The sequence below is a fragment of the Scleropages formosus genome, chromosome 16 (genome assembly GCF_900964775.1).
Source record: "Scleropages formosus chromosome 16, fSclFor1.1, whole genome shotgun sequence".
Taxonomy (NCBI): Eukaryota; Metazoa; Chordata; class Actinopteri; order Osteoglossiformes; family Osteoglossidae; genus Scleropages; species Scleropages formosus.
Genome location: NC_041821.1, coordinates 18,061,288 through 18,079,285, shown reverse-complemented (window position 1 = coordinate 18,079,285; position 17,998 = coordinate 18,061,288). Strand labels below are relative to the sequence as shown.

The following is a 17,998-nucleotide window of genomic DNA, read 5'->3' as shown; positions in this document are numbered from 1 at the left end:
ATCAGGCAGCTCAATGGTCTCCAATGGAATGTGCGGAGGGAGGGGTCACATACACAGGCGTACACAGGACAGACTCTTTGGTCACATCTGATGGTTGTGAGAAGAGCATAGGCTTAAGATCTCATTGGTTTTGAACCAAAGATCCATGAACAAAAAACGTGGAAGGACATTAAGCCTTATGAGACGGATACGAGAAGCAGAAAGATTTCTCGCTGGAAGCAGAATTGCGAATCTGCAGCACGTGTCCCTAATCGGTGGTTTTACTGGGAACTAAAGTTCAGAACACGTGGACTGAAGAATATCCTAGTGCATTCAAGCAGGTCTGCACTGTAAGAGCCCTGAACACGTCACACCCTGCTCTGCTCTCAAGGTTAACAAACAAAGCAGGGAGAAACTGAGCTGACACTTCCATCACTATTTCAACCTTATCGTTCAGTTCATACCTGGTTACATTTTTACACTTGCTGCTTCTACACCATGCTGTGGTTTCTCAGCTCCAAGTCATGAAGGGCTACAGAGTCTGCAGGTTTTTCAATGTTCTTAACCACAGTACTGTGAAAAAGACTGAATTAGTTCAATTAAGGCAATCATTGCTACAACCAAAAGCCTCACATGCAGCACAGGAGGCTGCAGCCTCTCAGGATGAAGGCAAAGATCCACAGCTCCAAGTAGTTTATACATTTCAAGTCTTGAGGTAAGTCCAACAAAACAATGCCATTTTAAAAGCTGAAGTACTGACAAAAAAAAAATGCACTTCTCTCACATTTCCATTCAGTAGCTAAGCGAGGTAGAGAGACATGCATGTCAGAATAGAGTGATGCAAGTTATGTATGTTTAATACATAAAAACTTGCACCAGTGTAGGCTCCACTGCACCCCTTTGCCTTTTCTCCATTAACTTAACTGGCCCAGAGTTCCAAGTTGGCGGCACAGCGGAAACACTCCAGCACGTCTACCATTCTGCCCCAGCTGCGGACACACATGAGCTGGAACTGAGAAGTTCAACGAGATTCAAGGTGGAAAGGAGCATAAAGACCAAGCAGTTTTTTTTTTTTTTTTCTTCAAATTTGTGTAGAAATTCCTTTCTGCTTTTCAACTGGAATAGAGACACAAAAAAACCAGATGCCATGTACATCCAAGCAAAATAAAAGACATCTTCACCAGCTACATGGACAAGCTCAGCCAACTTATGATGGAATATTCTGACCTACGGCCACATGAACACAGTGACACAAATTTACATTCAAAAGTGTTTAAATTCCTATTATGAATATTTTAATGAGCAAACTACAATTTTTGTTATACTGATACTTATAATGTGCTTTAATTGGGATACATACTGCATTGTTGGAGAGCTGCTGTATTTCTAAAGTTTTCTCCTCTGACAGTTGAAAGAAAAAAAGTGTTCCTTACATTGTGAAAGCCTTAATTTTTGTGTCATTCTTTGGCATTTGAAAACTAATTCGCTTTGCAGTACACAAATTATAATTTGCAAATCTACAGCAATAACTACTGCAGTGGTTAATGTCTTCATTTCAGACCATGAAACTGGGTGGAAAAAGCTCTTAGTGCATAACTGATTTTGGTTCTGTCTTTTTAAACAATTACTTTTTAGAGAAAGTGTCTGAGCTTGCTGGATGTTTCAGTGGTGGATGTTGTAAGGCTGCCCTTAAACCACACATGGCTGTGCTTCCACAACCACGTACAACTATCGGCTCTAGTAAAAATCGTGGTTCATGTCTTTACTCCAGTGTCAGCCACAGCTGCCTTGGCCATCCTTCCGGCTTCATGAGATTTTCCGGAGCTGTGATTTATTCACGCAAAGAAACGAAATCCTACACTTGCTCTGAAAGCACATACTTCATGTTTAGATTCCATTTTGGAATCCCTTCTTTAAATCACATTCATCCCTCCATACCTTCCACACAATATTGAAGCGATCAGTGATGAAAGAGTCTATCCCACAAATTAAACACATCAATAAGCAGGCTTGTTTGGGTTGCCTCATTTCTTGATTACAGTCTAAGAACATATAATATTTTCTAAGTCAGACAGCTCATCACAAAAACTCCCTCTTGTCCCAGATTGTAAACAACCAAAACCTAATAAATGCTTATTGCTAAAAACAAATACCAGTGGGGGGGGAAACCTAAAAAAAAGACAGCATAACAGCACAATAACAAGCACGTTTTTGTCAGGACTTAAACAGAATGTAGAGAGTAGCCAGGAACTGATTCTATGGGAAATGATGCTGCCATTGGTTTTAGCCCCATTAATTAAACGAAATACTTGTAGCTGCAATCTGCCATTTACATGCACACACATACAAACACAACTGTTGCGGGGGAAAAACAAAACATAAAAATGCATGGTGCAGAAAACTGCAAAGAAGAGCAAGGCAGCAATATAGAATAAAGAGGGTGAGACAGCCCCGGACTCTGAACTGCACACTTCTAAGGTGCAAAACAGAGTCAAACAATGATTAGCAAGCACAGGGGCATTAGCGAGCCTACTAAACGGCTAAAAAGTTAAAGTAAAAACCTCAAGTGATATTCCACAGTAATATGGGTTCTCATGGGGTTGTAGGGCTCAGTAGAGGGAAGAAGGGGCAGCCTGGATGAGTATTTAGGCATTGATCCTGTAGTCCCTGCAGCGGTGGCCTTATTCTGGGGAGGATAAGACTATTGCGGTGTCGTGTGCCGCCACCTGGTGGCCAGCCATATTTGTTACCTCTGGTCACTGAGCAGGGTTCGGAAATTGTGAAGCTCTTTTATACTGGTGGACAGCCTGGAGGAAGAGAGAGGGAAAATTAATACTGTTATTATACCCATAATTTTCTGTAGACCAGAAACAAAAGGAAGAGCCTTTTGCGAAAAGCAGCACGTTAAATTCAAGATGCCTCAGAAAATATGCGCTTAGCTCACCCCAAGATTTAAGTATATCTAGAGTAAGAGTGCTACCATTCCCTATCGCTGCATGGGAACTGAATGCTGTCTCTGGTGATGGTCTTGTTTTATAATACCATGAGGCACAGATGGGAATAAGTTTGCTGTACTGAATATTCCGCTCATTACAAAATTGGGATTCGGTTGTGATATGAGGAGCCATACTACACATGAGCTCTCCTTAGCAATGTGTGCTGAACAGCACTATGGTGACAATCACATTGTTCATTGCTGATCACAGTCATTGTCACCATCAAAACAAACACTGAGACAGCCCAAAGGAGACCCATTACTGTGGCCCTCACCTTCCAAAGGCGTTCATCAGTGCCACAACCTCCTGTCGTGTCAACTGAAAGCCTTTTGAAGGGCTGTTCTCCGGAAGGTTCTTGATCTCCTTCTCTGAGAAGAGAATTTTCAGGGCTGTGCCCAACCCCTGGGTCTGTGAAATATTAAAACAATTCACTGAGAGCATCCAGCAATGAAACCACATCATGCCACAGACCGACAGACCAAAACCACTCGTCACAGCTGATGTGTACGCACACGGACCTGAACCAAAGCAATATGTGCTGTTCAGAAAGGTAAACGTGAGCAGCGTGGTGCTGAGTGGGAAAAGTCAGCCCTCCAGAAGGAAAGAGTAACAGGGTGATACCTGTAGTTTACCCCACAGCCGACACTTGTTGCAGCCCACGCAGTCCATTATGCGGGAGATGTTCTTGAAGTGAAGCCGGAATTCCTCCTGCAACAGGCAATATTGCAATTTAGTTTTTGTTTCCATGCCAACACTGCACAGCAGATAAGTTCAAAATAATAATTAAAAAAAAAAAATGCTGGAAGAGATGTTAGAGAGGGAAGTCTCATGGCTGCTAAAGGTGTTTCCTGCCCAGTATTTCTGAAACAGTACATGGATCAATGAGCAGGAAACACCTTTGGAAGCCATGACATTTCTATTTTGGGGGGGGGGGGGGGGGGGTGTAACTGTGTAGGAGAGCAGTGCAGGATGTTCACAACTGACTGAGCCAGAATGGAAGGACAGAGAGAAGCAAAAACAGCATTTTCATTCATTAGAGAGTGTTTAGAAGAAGAAGTGAGGGAGGAATGCTGGAAGGGAGGACTCACCTTTAACGTTTTGGCCTCCATCTTATGTCCTGCAAACATGGACTTCTCGTCGAAGTGCATTGGGAAGGCTCTACAGAGAAAACAACAATTTGCTATATAAAATATCAAAGCAAGTGTGTCCAAAGAGCGATGCTACAGCCTGTCCACCTGCAAGGTAATAGTAACCATCATGTTCTGGAGATAAAGTGAATGCTGCAGAAACTGACAGTCTTTTCACTATTTTGTTAGCTGATGCAAAGATTTGACTGAAAAGGCTACAGCAGGGGGATCCAGCCTTCTTTGGCCAAAGGTCACAGTCATTACTGTACAAACTGGTTTGAGGGCTGCACATGTAAAACACTGAATCTTAAATGCCTGGAATGAAAAAAAATATAGACTTTTTTTTTTTAGGTGTGGTGAGCGTTCAAATGTGTGTCTAACCATAACTGTCACGTAATTAAATAAAATGTATAGTATTTTTTGTAGACACAGTATGTTTTGACATATTGATTTTGCAAATGTTCTTGTACATTTTATGGAACGGCAGGTAGCACACAAGCCTCAGGACGCACAGTGGGTAACAGTGGGCTACATTTCCATAACTGGCCAGCAATGTAACAAAGAATGATACGAACAAGAAAGCCACTGTTTCAGTGGGGTCTGGAGTTTTTCCTCTTACTTGATCTCATTGAAGATCTGAAGCAGCAGGTCCTTGGTCGTGGCATCCTCCTGGGCGCTGCCAGTATACAGGTCGACAATGGAACGTTCAAAGTATGGAGCCACCTTGTACAACGCCCGCAGCTCGATCAGGTATAGGAAGTAAAGGTTTTTCAGTCTCCGGGTACCTTCACCTTTTGTTTCTGCCGGATCAAATCGGTGCCGGAACTCACGCACATTGGGACCCCACACGGTCTTTCCCCAGCCCTCTGCAGGGTGGCGGAAGAATACAGGTTTAGCTTTCTACACTGCTGATAAGAGGTAGGTTGCTGCCCCCCTTCCCTTTGACTCACCATCCATAAGGTACTGCGCACAGAGGTGAATATTGATGCTGGTGTGGAGGCCAGAGATCAGCCTGTAGAAGACTCTCTTCTCCAAGCACAATCCTGGGGAGTGAGAGATGGACATCACAGTGGTGGTATCATCCCTCCTTACCTCCAGAAAGCTTGGTTTACAACATTTACATGTATTCATTTATCTGATGCTTCTTTCCAAAGAAACTTACAATGTTAATCTACTTACAATTATTTACCCACTTATACTGCTGGATCAGAGCAATTTAGGGTTAGTACCTTGCTCAAGGGTACTGCAGCTGGAGGTGGGATTTGGACCTGCAACCTTTGGGTCTGAAGGCAGCAGCTTTGACCACTACATTATGCTGCCCCCACCCTAGCAATGAAGGAGCCTGCTATTTGCATGCAGGTGGCACTCACAAAACTGATTACTTTACATAGCACTTGTGCAATAATTTACAGCTGACCACAATCACTCACACACACACACACACACACACACACACACACACACACACACAGTCTGAACTGCTTGTCCCATACGGGGTCGCGGGGAACCGGAGCCTACCCGGCAACACAGAGCGTAAGGTCAGAGGGGGAGGGGACACACCCAGGACGGGACGCCAGTCCGTCGCAAGGCACCCCAAGCGGGGCTCGAACCCCAGACCCACCGGAGAGCAGGACCCGGTTCAACCCACTGCGCCACCCTACCACAATTACATCAAATCTTAAAACATTAGATGACTTAAGGGTTCAATACACATAACCAGGACAGCATAAACGCTACATGGTGAGGCGTTTGTTTACCATGAGTGCTTTGGGCACAACTTTAGGCAGAGTTTTTTTTGCCCTCACAAGATGAGTCACCACACAACCTGGGCTAAAGCGCCCCACTGCTGGTACTTCCTGTGCAGAGCCGGGCTCTGAGCTGATCTCTTGTGTCAGTAACTATACATATAGCCCTCTTGGGGCAGACGGCCTCGCGCCACACAGAAGCTGTCTCAGCTGCTGACAGCACCCTCTGTGAGGGCTTTGTCACAAACTCAGCAGGACAAGAAAAATATCAACGTGTCCTGGATTAGGTGACAAAAAGAAAGACGGTAACATGATCTCACAGCTCAGAATTGAATGCAGAGCACTTGTGTGACTACAGGCTCTACCGGGCTTGTGGTTTATTTTGATAAAAGTCACAGTAAATAAGCAATGTTTGTATGCTAAAAATAGTATTGCCAGTATAATAAATGAAGAATAATTACCCTCCAGCCAGTTGTAAAAACCTTCACCTGCATGAAAAAATAAGCAAATTACAAACATAAAATAGGAATTCTTCACTTTTTCCATTTCTCAAATTACTAAAAAAAAAAAAAAACACGTTACTTACCATCATCATCTCCTATAAAGCACAGAAAAACAAAAGCAGAATGACATAAATAATAATGAAATATAAACACTGCTCATTATGGTCTTAAGAAACTGTAACATAAGCAGTAACTGCAGGGTCATACAAAGGCGTTTGCAAAACAGATCTTACCCCTGCTTGGAGCCAGTGGGTTCAAGGGCCGGTAAACTGACCTGGGTCTGTGGAGATACAGACAGACGCACAAATTACAGGTGGTCCAGGAACGCTACAGGATGCTTTCTTTGTGACCCAATACGTGGCAGAAAGCCATCGTCTGGACAGAAACCGAAATAATGTGGCTTTTAGCAACTGCGCCGCTTTCTAGCGAGCATCTGAGCTGCCTCTGCAGAAGCCATGTTGTACTGGCTTCCATCCAAGCAGTTATTGCTTTAAAAATTAAAAAAAAAAAAAAAAAGTTTCTATTCACTTTGCCTAATTTCTTTTTTTTTTTTTTTTTTTTTTTTTTTTTAAACTTTAAAAGCCAAACTAGTCACCACCTTGGAGAGACAAGCATCTCAAGCCTCCAGCCTCAGAGAAGTGGAGGTGCCAGATTTACAGAGATCTCACTTGAAGCAGTTCTCTTCATAGATGCTGTTCCACACTCGCCAAGCGGAGGGGCCCTTGTAGCCGGTGTAGCGCTCAGGGTTCAAGAGCAGATCCACATATTGCGCATCTGGTGATGTCTCATCTGCAGAAGACCCAGGAGTGCAAAACATGGCAACCGAGGAGAGATCATAACTTCACCAAAAACATACAAGAATGCGGGACCACCTGGGTAACCTCGACAACACTTCCAAGGGACAAACAGGAAAGAAAAGCGAAAGCAGAACAACCCTCAAGTGTCTTCAAGTGAACTGCTGCAGAAGAGCTGAGAGGACATGGCACCTCATTTCCTCACTTAACCTGATACCTCGTGAAAACTACCCCCAATGAGCTACACTCACTTTTCACCGAGACTCTATGTAGCAATGTCACTTATAGGCACCGTGGTACATTTGGACAGTTTTCCCATTGTCACCATCTCTTCTGCAGTTCCAAATATTCATCAGATAAGGTGCTCACTTCTGCTTTTACGCTTCCCTTCAAAACACAGATGTTAAATGAAAGAGAAAAAAATGCTTTTCACAGGACAGTACCAGGTATTCAGAGCAGCATGGCCCTTGTGAATAGTAGTAGTTCCACACCCATTAAATGCACAGAAGGTCAGGGCAGTGACAATGGCGGAAAACTCAGGTTTGACTTGTAGGAGGTAAAAGAGCAGCATGCAGTTTGTTGACTTTGTGGCCTTTAGTAACAGATCCAATTTTAGTTAGGTCAATAGAACCAGCTTGCAAACGCACCATCTAGCTCACAGAAGTGGTCCTGTGCGTCGTCGTGCCGGGCCCAGTCTTCAAACGCTTCCTTGCTCTGGTTACTGGAGACAGGGACACATTATCTGCTTTCAGATGGCTTTTTGGACTACATGGTAATTATGTGTTACTAACAGAATTGTTCAACTAAGTAAATAAAGCAAATACTAAGTATGTCTATTGTTTAGCATGAGTTATGTTACAGTATCTAACACTGTTTTCACTTATTTTTATTATGACTGATGCTCCCTTGTGCATATCTGTCTATACTTTTCACTGTTCTTATATTTGCTTTGCCTTAAGAACTCGGAGCAAATCTGTTAGGAGGACGACTATACAAACATGTTGTGCATTAAAGGTGAAGCTGTACTGTGGATTTGGGTGTTTCCTTACCTCAGTGTGCTGTTGATGGCCCCCAGCTCGTGTGCGTGCTCACACTCCTCAATGTCCGATCTTGTGTTTGACGCCTGGGAGTACTGTAACAAAACCATGAAGGTGAACAATGCAAACATCTGGTTTTCTGAACACAAAGCCTCCATATCAAGTTAAATGTAAAAACAGCATAATATGGAAGTCCAGAGACAGTCACTGACAGCAGGTTTAACTGAAGCTTCTGGGCCCAAGGAAACCTGAGATGTTAACTGTCATTCGGCCATTGACAAACATGCACTGGAGACCTCAACACACAGGCTGCAATACGCACATCTCTTCTGAGGTCCCTTCTAAGTAACTCACTGTTTCTTTATGAATGTTTAACATAATTGTTGTGGTTCAGTCAATGCTTTCATTTAGGACTTGAACTACGACTCCTGAGGTCAAGTCCTAAGCCTCCTATATGAACCACACATATCATAAGTACTAGTTTCTCACCAAATTGTTTTTCTCCGTTGTTTGCAAATACTTCCACTATTCAACATCTGCATGTTTATAATGTTCTTCATTAAGGCCAAAGAGGGTTTCATTAAAAGAATAACTCTTAGGAGGTACACCTGCATATGAGGGGGTGGGAGTGAGGTGAGGGGATGACATGTGCCTCATCCCCATCACAGCCACAACGACACTCTCCACCTCGACAAGTTCCATCCTCAAGAGAACTAATCAGCACAGCAAACTGTGTTTTTAAAAAGTACAGGCAACAAAGAAAAACCCATCAGAGCCCAACACAAGAGGAAAGACACTGTCAAACCTCCTGCTATTTTATGAGTTTAAGCAATTTCGACTCGTTACATTCACTTGTGCATTGACTTCATATGAGTTTCTTCACCTGTCTCGCATTACCATTTGATTTTTCAGATACAGCTTTCTACTTGTTACTAAAATTTTCTGTGTTCACAATGCTGTATTTATTCAATATACAATAATATAAACTTAGTTTTAGTTTTCACTGCTTCCAGTGTTCTTTCAGGAAAATGTTAAAGTATTAAATTATCCAAAAAGTCCTTCCCCCAAATGTCTAAAAGGAACTTGGACCATCTGGGGTGAGGTTACTGTGTGTGAAAATGGGCAACTCCACTGAGGTGACCTTGATTGCAATCAGTCCATGTGTCCCGACACCATGAGCAAACAAACGAATGGAAGGCCTGAATGCTGAGTCAGCTGCCAGGAAACAGAGGGTCACCTGCGCCATGCGAACGCCCCCCGTCACCATAAGCATTAACCCAGCGATCAGAAGAGCACGACTGAACAAACAAGTGCTGTTCTCTCCACCTGCTTTGCACATAGGGTGGAGGGGATCCAACTGTCAGAGATCACAAACAACACGTTTAGAACAACTTGTTGAAATGATCAAAGTGTGTATGGCTATGGGGCAGCAGGTAGCATTGTCATTACAGACTCAGACTTACAATCTTAAGGTTGTTCCTTCAAGTACCTGGAGAAGCCCCCCGACTGAACTACCCTTGAGCAAATTATTTCACCAGAATTGCTCCAGTAACACATTCAATACTAAAATTTGTAGGTTGACTGGTATAAAAGTGTCAGCTAATCAACGATATCAGTAATATCTATGTAGGGTCTCATTCAGGCATCAGCTTGGGTAAATGAGGAAACAAAAAACTGACGTTTGCGCTGCCATTCACTGTGCTGGCAGGATGTGGTTAATCAGGCAAGCTACAGTTTTGACATTTTAAAAGTTCTTAGGTCCTTCATGAAGACATTAATAACGAGACTACATTGTGTTTAAGTCTTACTGCTACATGACTGATATGTACTCTGCTATCTATGTATTATTTCTGGCAGCAGCATCTATACATTTGCCTAAATATACAATTGTCTGAAGTTCTTTGGGTGGTAAACTTACCTTATTATAGTTGCCTGCTTTAATTCCCACTGGAATCTTGCTCTGTAAAAGAGAAGCACATGGCATTATGTGCTCAGTGGGACAGGGTGAACACTGCTTCAAACCTTTTGGGGAAAAAACAATTCAGCCCAGAAGAGAAGACCAGCCTTTGATGAGCGATACCTCAATGGCACAGTGCATTTTAATTTCAATGCAGTTTCTAAGCACCCTTCAAAGCAAACTGAGGTATACAAAAAAATCCAATGGAAAAAGTAGAAAACCAAAGAGGTCACACCGGACATATTGTATAAATGTATAATTCTTCTATGTTACGAAACCTGATGTAAATTATGAGGCAGACAGAAACACAGGTGAAATCTAACCTCAGGACAGGGTTCAACCTGGCAGTCCTTGATGGAGCACTGGCTGTCATCTGGCCAGAATGGACAGGGTCGCTTTAGGTTCACCTGAGGAGGTAATCAGAATCACAACTAGGAATGAAAATCACAATTATAACAGCAATAAAATAAGAGCAACAGAAAAAAATATGCACAACCAGGAGGAGACCGATGAGACACTATGCATACCCAACAAGCTTATCCACGTGTTCAGAAAAAAACTGGCCACAAAACCCATTCGCAGCCGAATTGCCGGAGGAGAACACCCACCGAGTTGGGGAAGCAAAGGAAGCCTTGAACTATACAAGCCTGGCTCTTGCATCTCATTTTGTTGCATCTCCAGCATCACTTACTGATAGAAATGTAACATCTTACTCCCCGTTAACCAGAATGATAAAACTATGTGAAGAAAAACTGGAGATCTCCTAACCCCCAACACTGCAAGTCACTTTGGAGAAAAGCATCAGCTAAATTAATAAATGTAAATGCAATTTACTGCACTCTTGCAGGAGACTGATGCTATAAGGACACACCAGGCATTATCTTAATAATGCAGCCAGCTTGGGCAATGTAGGGCACAGCTGGTTTTCCTTACACTGACAGTGTCCATGGCAGGACTTATCTGAGTCCACAGCAGGGATATGCATAATGGAAAAGTGTATTCAAATTGAGTAGTAATGCAAATACAGTTATAACATTTGTTTGTGTCTGACAATTCACATCATCAGCTCTACAGTGGAATACATGTTCCTATAATTATTGCATACATTGCAGCAAAACACAGGTTGACTGTTCTGCTCAAATAATTCCAATTCACAAAATACATCGTTGAATTTACTAGAGATTAATAGCAAAAACGCAACAAAAATGTAAAATGCAACAATTAAGAGATTTACTTTAAATGACCTAACTTTAGGCTAACTGGTAAAGCACTAACATGGCATGCTGGTGCAATGTTTAAAGCCAGTTTCTCAAAGCTCCCGAGCTGCTCTTTCATGTGTAGGGTTCAATCCGACTGACAGTGTGCATACTCTGTGCGTGTTTGCAATCCAAAGAAAAACACAGAAGAGGTCAATGGAAAACCATTTCCAAAAAGAAAAGTAGAAGCAAAACCACTTCCATACCATCCCTTAGCAAGAAAACCAAGAGTGGTTGCCATCAGTCGAATTCCGCTTGACGGTACTTACCCTTGCTAAGCAATGACCTACCTATCACACAATTAATGATGGAAATCAATGGCTGTCATTGACAATGCTTCTTAAACCCAAATTATCAAGCTACAACAAAATTTATCAAAAAAGTTGATGCAGCTGCAGTCATTTCCTAAAGTGTCATAACTGTCTTCTGCTTGAAAGCCCACTGCGAAACCTGCACATGTGGCATCAAGGGCTGGAAAGTTAAACAAGAAAACTGGGGATTTTGCCTTGGGGGTGGACCACGTAATTTCTAAAGAACTGTATGAATTTTTAATTACCCTGAGAGCTCAAATGAGAGAAAGAAAGCCTTCCGAGTCCCATTTAAAGCACAGAAAACCCTGGCAGGAGCTGCATCAAATGTTGCAGAAGTGAAGTCAATAAGGCCAGTTACTTTGGAGTGTGATAAAGATCTGAATGGCTGGGAAACTGGCAGACTATTAAAGATCACATACAGATCATACTGAGGGCATCCTTCCCTCAGTCTCGGTGAGTAACTCAAAAGCCTCTTTCTCACAGAAGCACCTGTTGATAATGCACAGCGAAGCCGTTTTGCCGGCTGGAAGAGGATTGTGGCTCCCTTTTGTGATCCAGTATTCACCTCCCACAAAATCACACACAGAAAATCCTCAGAGCCCAACGAGAGAGGGGGGGGAAAAAAAAAAAAAAAAAAAAAGTGCCTCAAAGTACCCAGCGAGCACTTGACACATCCTGTTAAGAGCACAACTGTGTGAAGACCAGGTCTTGCAGTTTTTTAAAGCAGCAACAAAACTGTGGTGCCTAATTAAAAATAATTTAAGAAACACTAATTTTTACCAGTGAATGCTATGAAAAGGCTGCACTGAATGTACCGACCCCGCTTAAGAGCTGCTGTTAGATTCAGATGCTCCTGACCGGAAGCCCTTATTACGTGGGGCACAAGTGTGGCCCTTGAAAACTTCAGTTTGTGTGAGATTTTCTCAAGTTCGGCTCTGGAATGCTGAACTGAAGCAGAACTGAGGAAAGCTACTTTAAATGGTATTAGATGATATTTAAATGGTAAGTGTCAGTCAGACACTAATAACGTGCTGTCTGCAGCCTACAGGATGCTGGCCATTAAGCACTGGAATTGTTTGGGGACGGAGTTTTCTCTTAAAAGATTAGGGATGTCACTGGTTGTGTTTATTAACTGTAAGTAGGAACAGTAAAGCTCAAATACCACAAACACACCCATATAAAATAATGACTATTTACATAATAAGCAGTTGGAGGGGGAAAAAAAAAAAAAAAAATCTATGTAGTTCAAAACATTCTCCTGCTGTGGTCTGCCCTCTCTGCTACTTGGAGTGCTTACTCGGTGCTTGCTTGAAGTGCTTGGTGTGCTTACTTTGTAGTATCTGAAGTAGTCTCTCTCCGTCAGCTTCTGTATCCTTGGGTAAATCTTGAAGTTGTTGAAGACATCAATGCTCTCTATGTCGCAGAAACAGTCATCCAAGACGCCAGTCAGCTAAAAAACACAATTGAGAAATTACGTTGTTTTTTAAAAAGTAATGCAAAGACAGTTTTAATGGCGCAGGAGAAGAATTTTAAACATGCTAGTTATATTTTGAAGGAGAAAAACATGTTAGCTCCGTCTTCAGAAAAGCATGAGCCCAAAATAAGTTTAATAGACCCTTCTCTTGTATAACGATATCCTGTACAATGAAAAACTGCTAAAATTGTTTATTTTATTCACTGCACACTGTTTCACTATGTAAAGCATGCAGATGCTCCACTGTCAACAGCAATGTGAGCCCCTCACAACAGGTCCTTGTCTAATGATGTGATTTCATAGAACTAATTAACCCCACTTGCCAAACATGTACATACATTCACCTTGAGTAACATCCTTAACCATATCTGTTCCAGTAACATTTGCTATTTAAATGAATAAAATTGCACATGCAACAATAACAATACCATTTATTTATTTATTTTTGCCTTTTCATTAGTTAGAAGAAAAAAAAAAAAAAAAAAAAAAAAAACTAGAAAAGGACTAAGTAATCAGCTGCAAAGACACAGCACTAATATTTCACTTCCTCAGTTCCAGCAGCATCAGCATGAGAGAAAGACGTTTATCTACAAGGCACCTTCTGGCTGTTGCAAATGTCTTGTTACAGAAGAGAAAGCATGACTGCGAAGGAGTGCAAAATGTTTCTAGCAGCTTTTTTGCCACCATTTCATAAAAGATTAAGAGCGGTAGATGGGGAGGTGTTAATGCACAGGACTGCATTTTAAACTGGAAAAACATGTAATCAAGGAAATTCTGAAGATATTAGGCTCCACAAACAAATACGAATGCTAAAAACAGGGCAGAAAAGTGTTACTTCCTCCTCTCCCCATTCTGTGGTCTGTAGTCACAGACAGAATTTTATACTTATGAAATAACTCGGCCTTACAGCTGATCAACGCACAGTCTTACTTTTTTCAATTACACCTGCCACTCCTTAATAACTGCTGAACAGAGAAACACCTCAAATGCAATTCACATACATTAAATTCTTATTTTATCAAGCACATTGGTAGACCGCATTGTAACTTTAAGCATTCTCATTCTCAAGTTCTGAGTTTTCTGGCTGACTACTGTTATTTATTGTTAATATTGTTACCATTATTTACTGTCATTGTTATTAGTATTACTCATTGTCATTGTTTTGTTTCTTTGTGCAGTATTGCTATTGTTTTGCTCAGAGTCTGCAGAGAAGCATTCAAGAAGAATTTCATGATACTTGTATCTATGACAGTAAACTCGAAAACATTTTTTGTCGATTATTAGATGTGGAAAAAATGTTTCCGATAATATAACACAGCCTGACAAGGTACCATATGCTACCCCATACAAAAACAAGACCATTTAAATAACCAAGTAATGAACTTATTTTCTGCACCCTGGATATATCAACACAATGAGAAATCCGTGACAAAAGGCAAACACTCGGAGACTAACTGAATTCTGACACTTGCATGGCGTCAGAAAAAAACAGCTAAATCCTCTGCCTTCTTTTCACTTTTGTGTTTGCCTAATACCTGGCAGCATTCGTTTTTATATGAATAATGAATAAAGCACAGCTTTGTAGAGGAGGCCACACTGGGCACTAATTTGGCATTCAAGCTGACGTTACAAATGAATTATTTAAGCTTTCGCCAATCAATTCAATGCACCACAGGGACATCTGTTCATGTCTGTCTCATGAAATTAAACCTATACGAAGAAAAGAACAGAAGAAAACAGAGTAACAGATCACCTGATTAAGTGTGAGAAATTGCAAATTAGGATGTCCATACAGTCACAAAACGGTGCTCCGTTATAAGCAAGTCATCTTATTAGCCGTATCATTAAATGCATCATAGAGTCATAACAAGCTTTACAGAACCTTAATAACAGTCAGCACTGACCTTTGAATGCAATGGTCCAAAAATGATAAAAAAGAAAAAGGATGCTGTGAGTACATTAGAATTTGTTCCAAACATCCTGCTGTACAATCAGTGTCCACTTAAATCCTCTGCTGAGATGGAATTATAGCCTTCCTGTCCAGTAAAACTTAAACAGTTACATCCAAACATATGGCAGTGTTGAACCGTGGCTTGTCAAAGAGATGACTTAAGTACTGCAAAAGAGTAAGCCCAACTTTACATGAAAGCAACCACAGGCAAACTGAGCTGTCACTCTGAGCACTAGAGTCCTGCCCCAAACCCTTGTCCAGTAAAAAAAAAGAAAAAAAAAGAAAAAAAATTACTTATTTAAAAAAAAAAAAAAACACAGTACTTCCGTTTAAGGAGCCTCTTGTATTGGCTGAGAGTTGAAGTCCTTGTAGTTGTAGTTCTTTAGAGGCGCACGCTCTTTTTTACAAGGGGAAGAGAGACTACAAGTCCCACCTCCAACTTCCCGTGATGTCATTTATTTAACCAATCAGACAAGACCACGAGTTTTAGTGACTGATGGGAGGGCAGAGTTCTCTTCAATACACAACATTATCGTATCATGCCCGCATAATAATTAATCTAGTTGAAATTTATGCAATCACTAAACCAAATAGCTTTTAATCGTGTAATGACATTAATATTTCACCACGCGTTCTCTCTTACGAATTCGGCTGACTCTCTTACAACTTTTCTAAAAAAAAATCATGTGATTGATTGCCAGGGTTTATTAGGATAAGGTTTTTAACATCTTAATTTAAATGGGACGATGGTGCAGCACAAGTGTGCGCCCATGGCATGAGCGCAGCATATATAATATAGTACACAATGAAAAGAAATCTTCCAACGAGAAATCCCAGTAGATTAGTTAAAAGCGATGGGGTGTTTAAGGGAAAATAACGAAAGCAAGAATGCAATACATGATTGCGCTAGGAAGTTAGGGGAAGTCAAACTAAACTACTGCAAACTGTGGAAAAGCAGCACAACAAATTAACAAATGGTAAACGTGCCTCGCGAGCCCAGAACCAATCGGGTGCGTTGAAATGACGCAATAAAGCGGCGACAATAGAAAATACCAGAAAAGTAGCGCTTAAAAGGCGATTTTTTTTTGACAAAGCACGTATATATTATTCTATATAATGTGTGCCAAACCGCAATTAATAGCACTTACGTGGCAAAAACAGCTCTGGTCTTGGGTGTCGGGCTTTGTGCCAGTGGCACTGTCAGGTTGCTCGTTTTTTGCTCTCTGGGACTTGTCGTTACTAAACCAAGCCGAAACAGAGCCCCCAACAACAAGAAGCAACCACAGTAAAATAACCAGTCCGCCGCCGTGAGCTGCGATTCTTGCCATACCGGAACGCAGATATGGAAAATAAAGAAAGAAAAAAAAAAAAACAATTTTTTTTTTCTGTATCCGGCGTAAAGTGTCCGATCAGTTTTTTTTTAACGCAGGACTAAAACCGTCATATACTCAGTGTGCGCATAGTGCGACGCACACTGCCATACAAACAAACGGAAAGACTGCTTGTCGTCAAAAGAAATACTTCAGAATGATGGCGTGGCGGAGAATTAATACCAAGCAATTTCTACAGTTGTAATGTTAAAATCGCGTTTCTGTCGTGAAGCATCCGAGGTCTCCCGACAACTCCGGAACAGACTCGGCTGAGGACGACGGGCTGTAGCACCGCCTCGGAACGCCGTTGTGTGGGACGAGCGCTGGCCGTTGGCGGCTCTCTAGCGCCTCCGCTGGCCGTGATGGAGTAAAGCGCTCAGGCAGCCCGTGCCAAATAGGTACCAAACAGGTAATTACAGTAGGTGTCAGTTTATTAGCCCACTGTCGTAGGTATTTGCCTACTGGCATGGACGTATATTCAGTCTTGTAATGCAAAATTTGGTTTTAAGTTTTCACTGAAAGATATATTTCTTTATTTTTCTGGCAGTGACCATGCTGTTGACCTTGCTGTTAATTTTTTTTTTTTTTTTTTTTTTTTTTTTTTTTTTTTATTCACAAAAACAAATTTCTCAAGACTTTGCCTAGATTCGATGTCTTTCTTGCTGAGATTTCCCTTATTGTAAACTCTCTTAAATTCATTGATGATAATAAAAATAACAAGTTTAAGAATTATGACCATGTTTTTTTGTATTGAATGAGATGCTGCTGTTTTTTTTTTTTCCTTTTTCCTTTTATTGTATGTTTTTGTATTTCAATGGAGTGCTGTTCCTTTTCTGCTATATATATATATATATATATATATATATATATATATATATATATATATATATATATATATATATATACATACACACACACACACACACAGAGTTTCTGAACCGCTATATATATGTTCAGTATTGTAATGACCCGCATTACTGTTTTAGGTGGGAAACCTGTTCAGTGTAAATAGTTGCATTGTGGGGAATAATGTTAAATGTGGGTGTGCAACCACTGGGGGCATTTAGGGGGGAAAATGATGGGGTGATTGTGCCTACCAGTGTGTTGGGAGAGAGTGTGGGGGTGCTAAGCAGGCTAGGAAGGCTGGCTGTACATGTAGGTCCTGAAGGAAATGGGGGTTCTTAGACTGAGAGTTGTTTTCCCTGGTGCTGGTGTTCAAATAGACTATTCTGAATGAATGCTGCCTCCTCTTCTTTGTCCCAGCCAATCCCACGGTGCTGCGCACCGCAGTGTTAACATAAGTAATGCAAGCATTCATCTCTCTATCGTATTTTCAGTGCAGGGTCTTGGTGGTCTGGTGCTAACCCTGGAAATTATTTCACTTCCATGGTGGATGTTTTATTTTGGCCAACGGTGGTAGGCTTAGGGGGTGCAGTGGCGCAGCGGGTTTGCCTGGGTCATGCTCTCTGGTGGGTCTGGGGTTTGAGTCCTGCTTGGG

The 17,998-nt window shown here is 41.5% G+C and overlaps 1 protein-coding gene across 2 annotated transcripts; it reads right to left on the bottom strand.

Moving 5' to 3' along the window:
* Positions 1 to 545: 545 nt before the first annotated feature.
* On the bottom strand, positions 546 to 16,811 carry ero1b (endoplasmic reticulum oxidoreductase 1 beta). 2 transcript variants are annotated; one of them, XM_018751036.2, is made up of 16 exons: positions 16,279 to 16,811; positions 13,036 to 13,155; positions 10,462 to 10,545; positions 10,100 to 10,141; positions 8,194 to 8,276; positions 7,792 to 7,865; positions 7,019 to 7,139; positions 6,584 to 6,630; positions 6,434 to 6,445; positions 6,309 to 6,335; positions 5,053 to 5,145; positions 4,722 to 4,968; positions 4,064 to 4,133; positions 3,597 to 3,683; positions 3,250 to 3,383; positions 546 to 2,786 (listed from the first exon to the last, which is right to left on the bottom strand). In XM_018751036.2, the coding sequence occupies exons 1-16, from the start codon at positions 16,456 to 16,458 to the stop codon at positions 2,726 to 2,728; spliced, it is 1,482 nt and encodes a 493-aa protein (XP_018606552.1). In that variant the 5' UTR covers positions 16,459 to 16,811; the 3' UTR covers positions 546 to 2,725. The 2 variants fall into 2 exon arrangements, with proteins under 2 accessions (XP_018606552.1, XP_018606553.1); XM_018751037.2 differs by lacking the exon at positions 16,279 to 16,811 and adding an exon at positions 15,084 to 15,403.
* Between the last annotated feature and the right edge of the window lie 1,187 nt (positions 16,812 to 17,998).

Coding starts and splice junctions, on each gene's coding strand:
- ero1b (XM_018751036.2), bottom strand. CDS start 16,458: ATGGCAAGAATCGCAGCTCACGGCGGCGGACTGGTTATTTTACTGTGG. Junction 7,140..7,791: donor CCACTTCTGTGAGCTAGATG/GTGCGTTTGCAA, acceptor GGTCTTCTGCAG/ATGAGACATCACCAGATGCG. Junction 4,134..4,721: donor CAGATCTTCAATGAGATCAA/GTAAGAGGAAAA, acceptor TTTTCTCTGTAG/AGCCTTCCCAATGCACTTCG.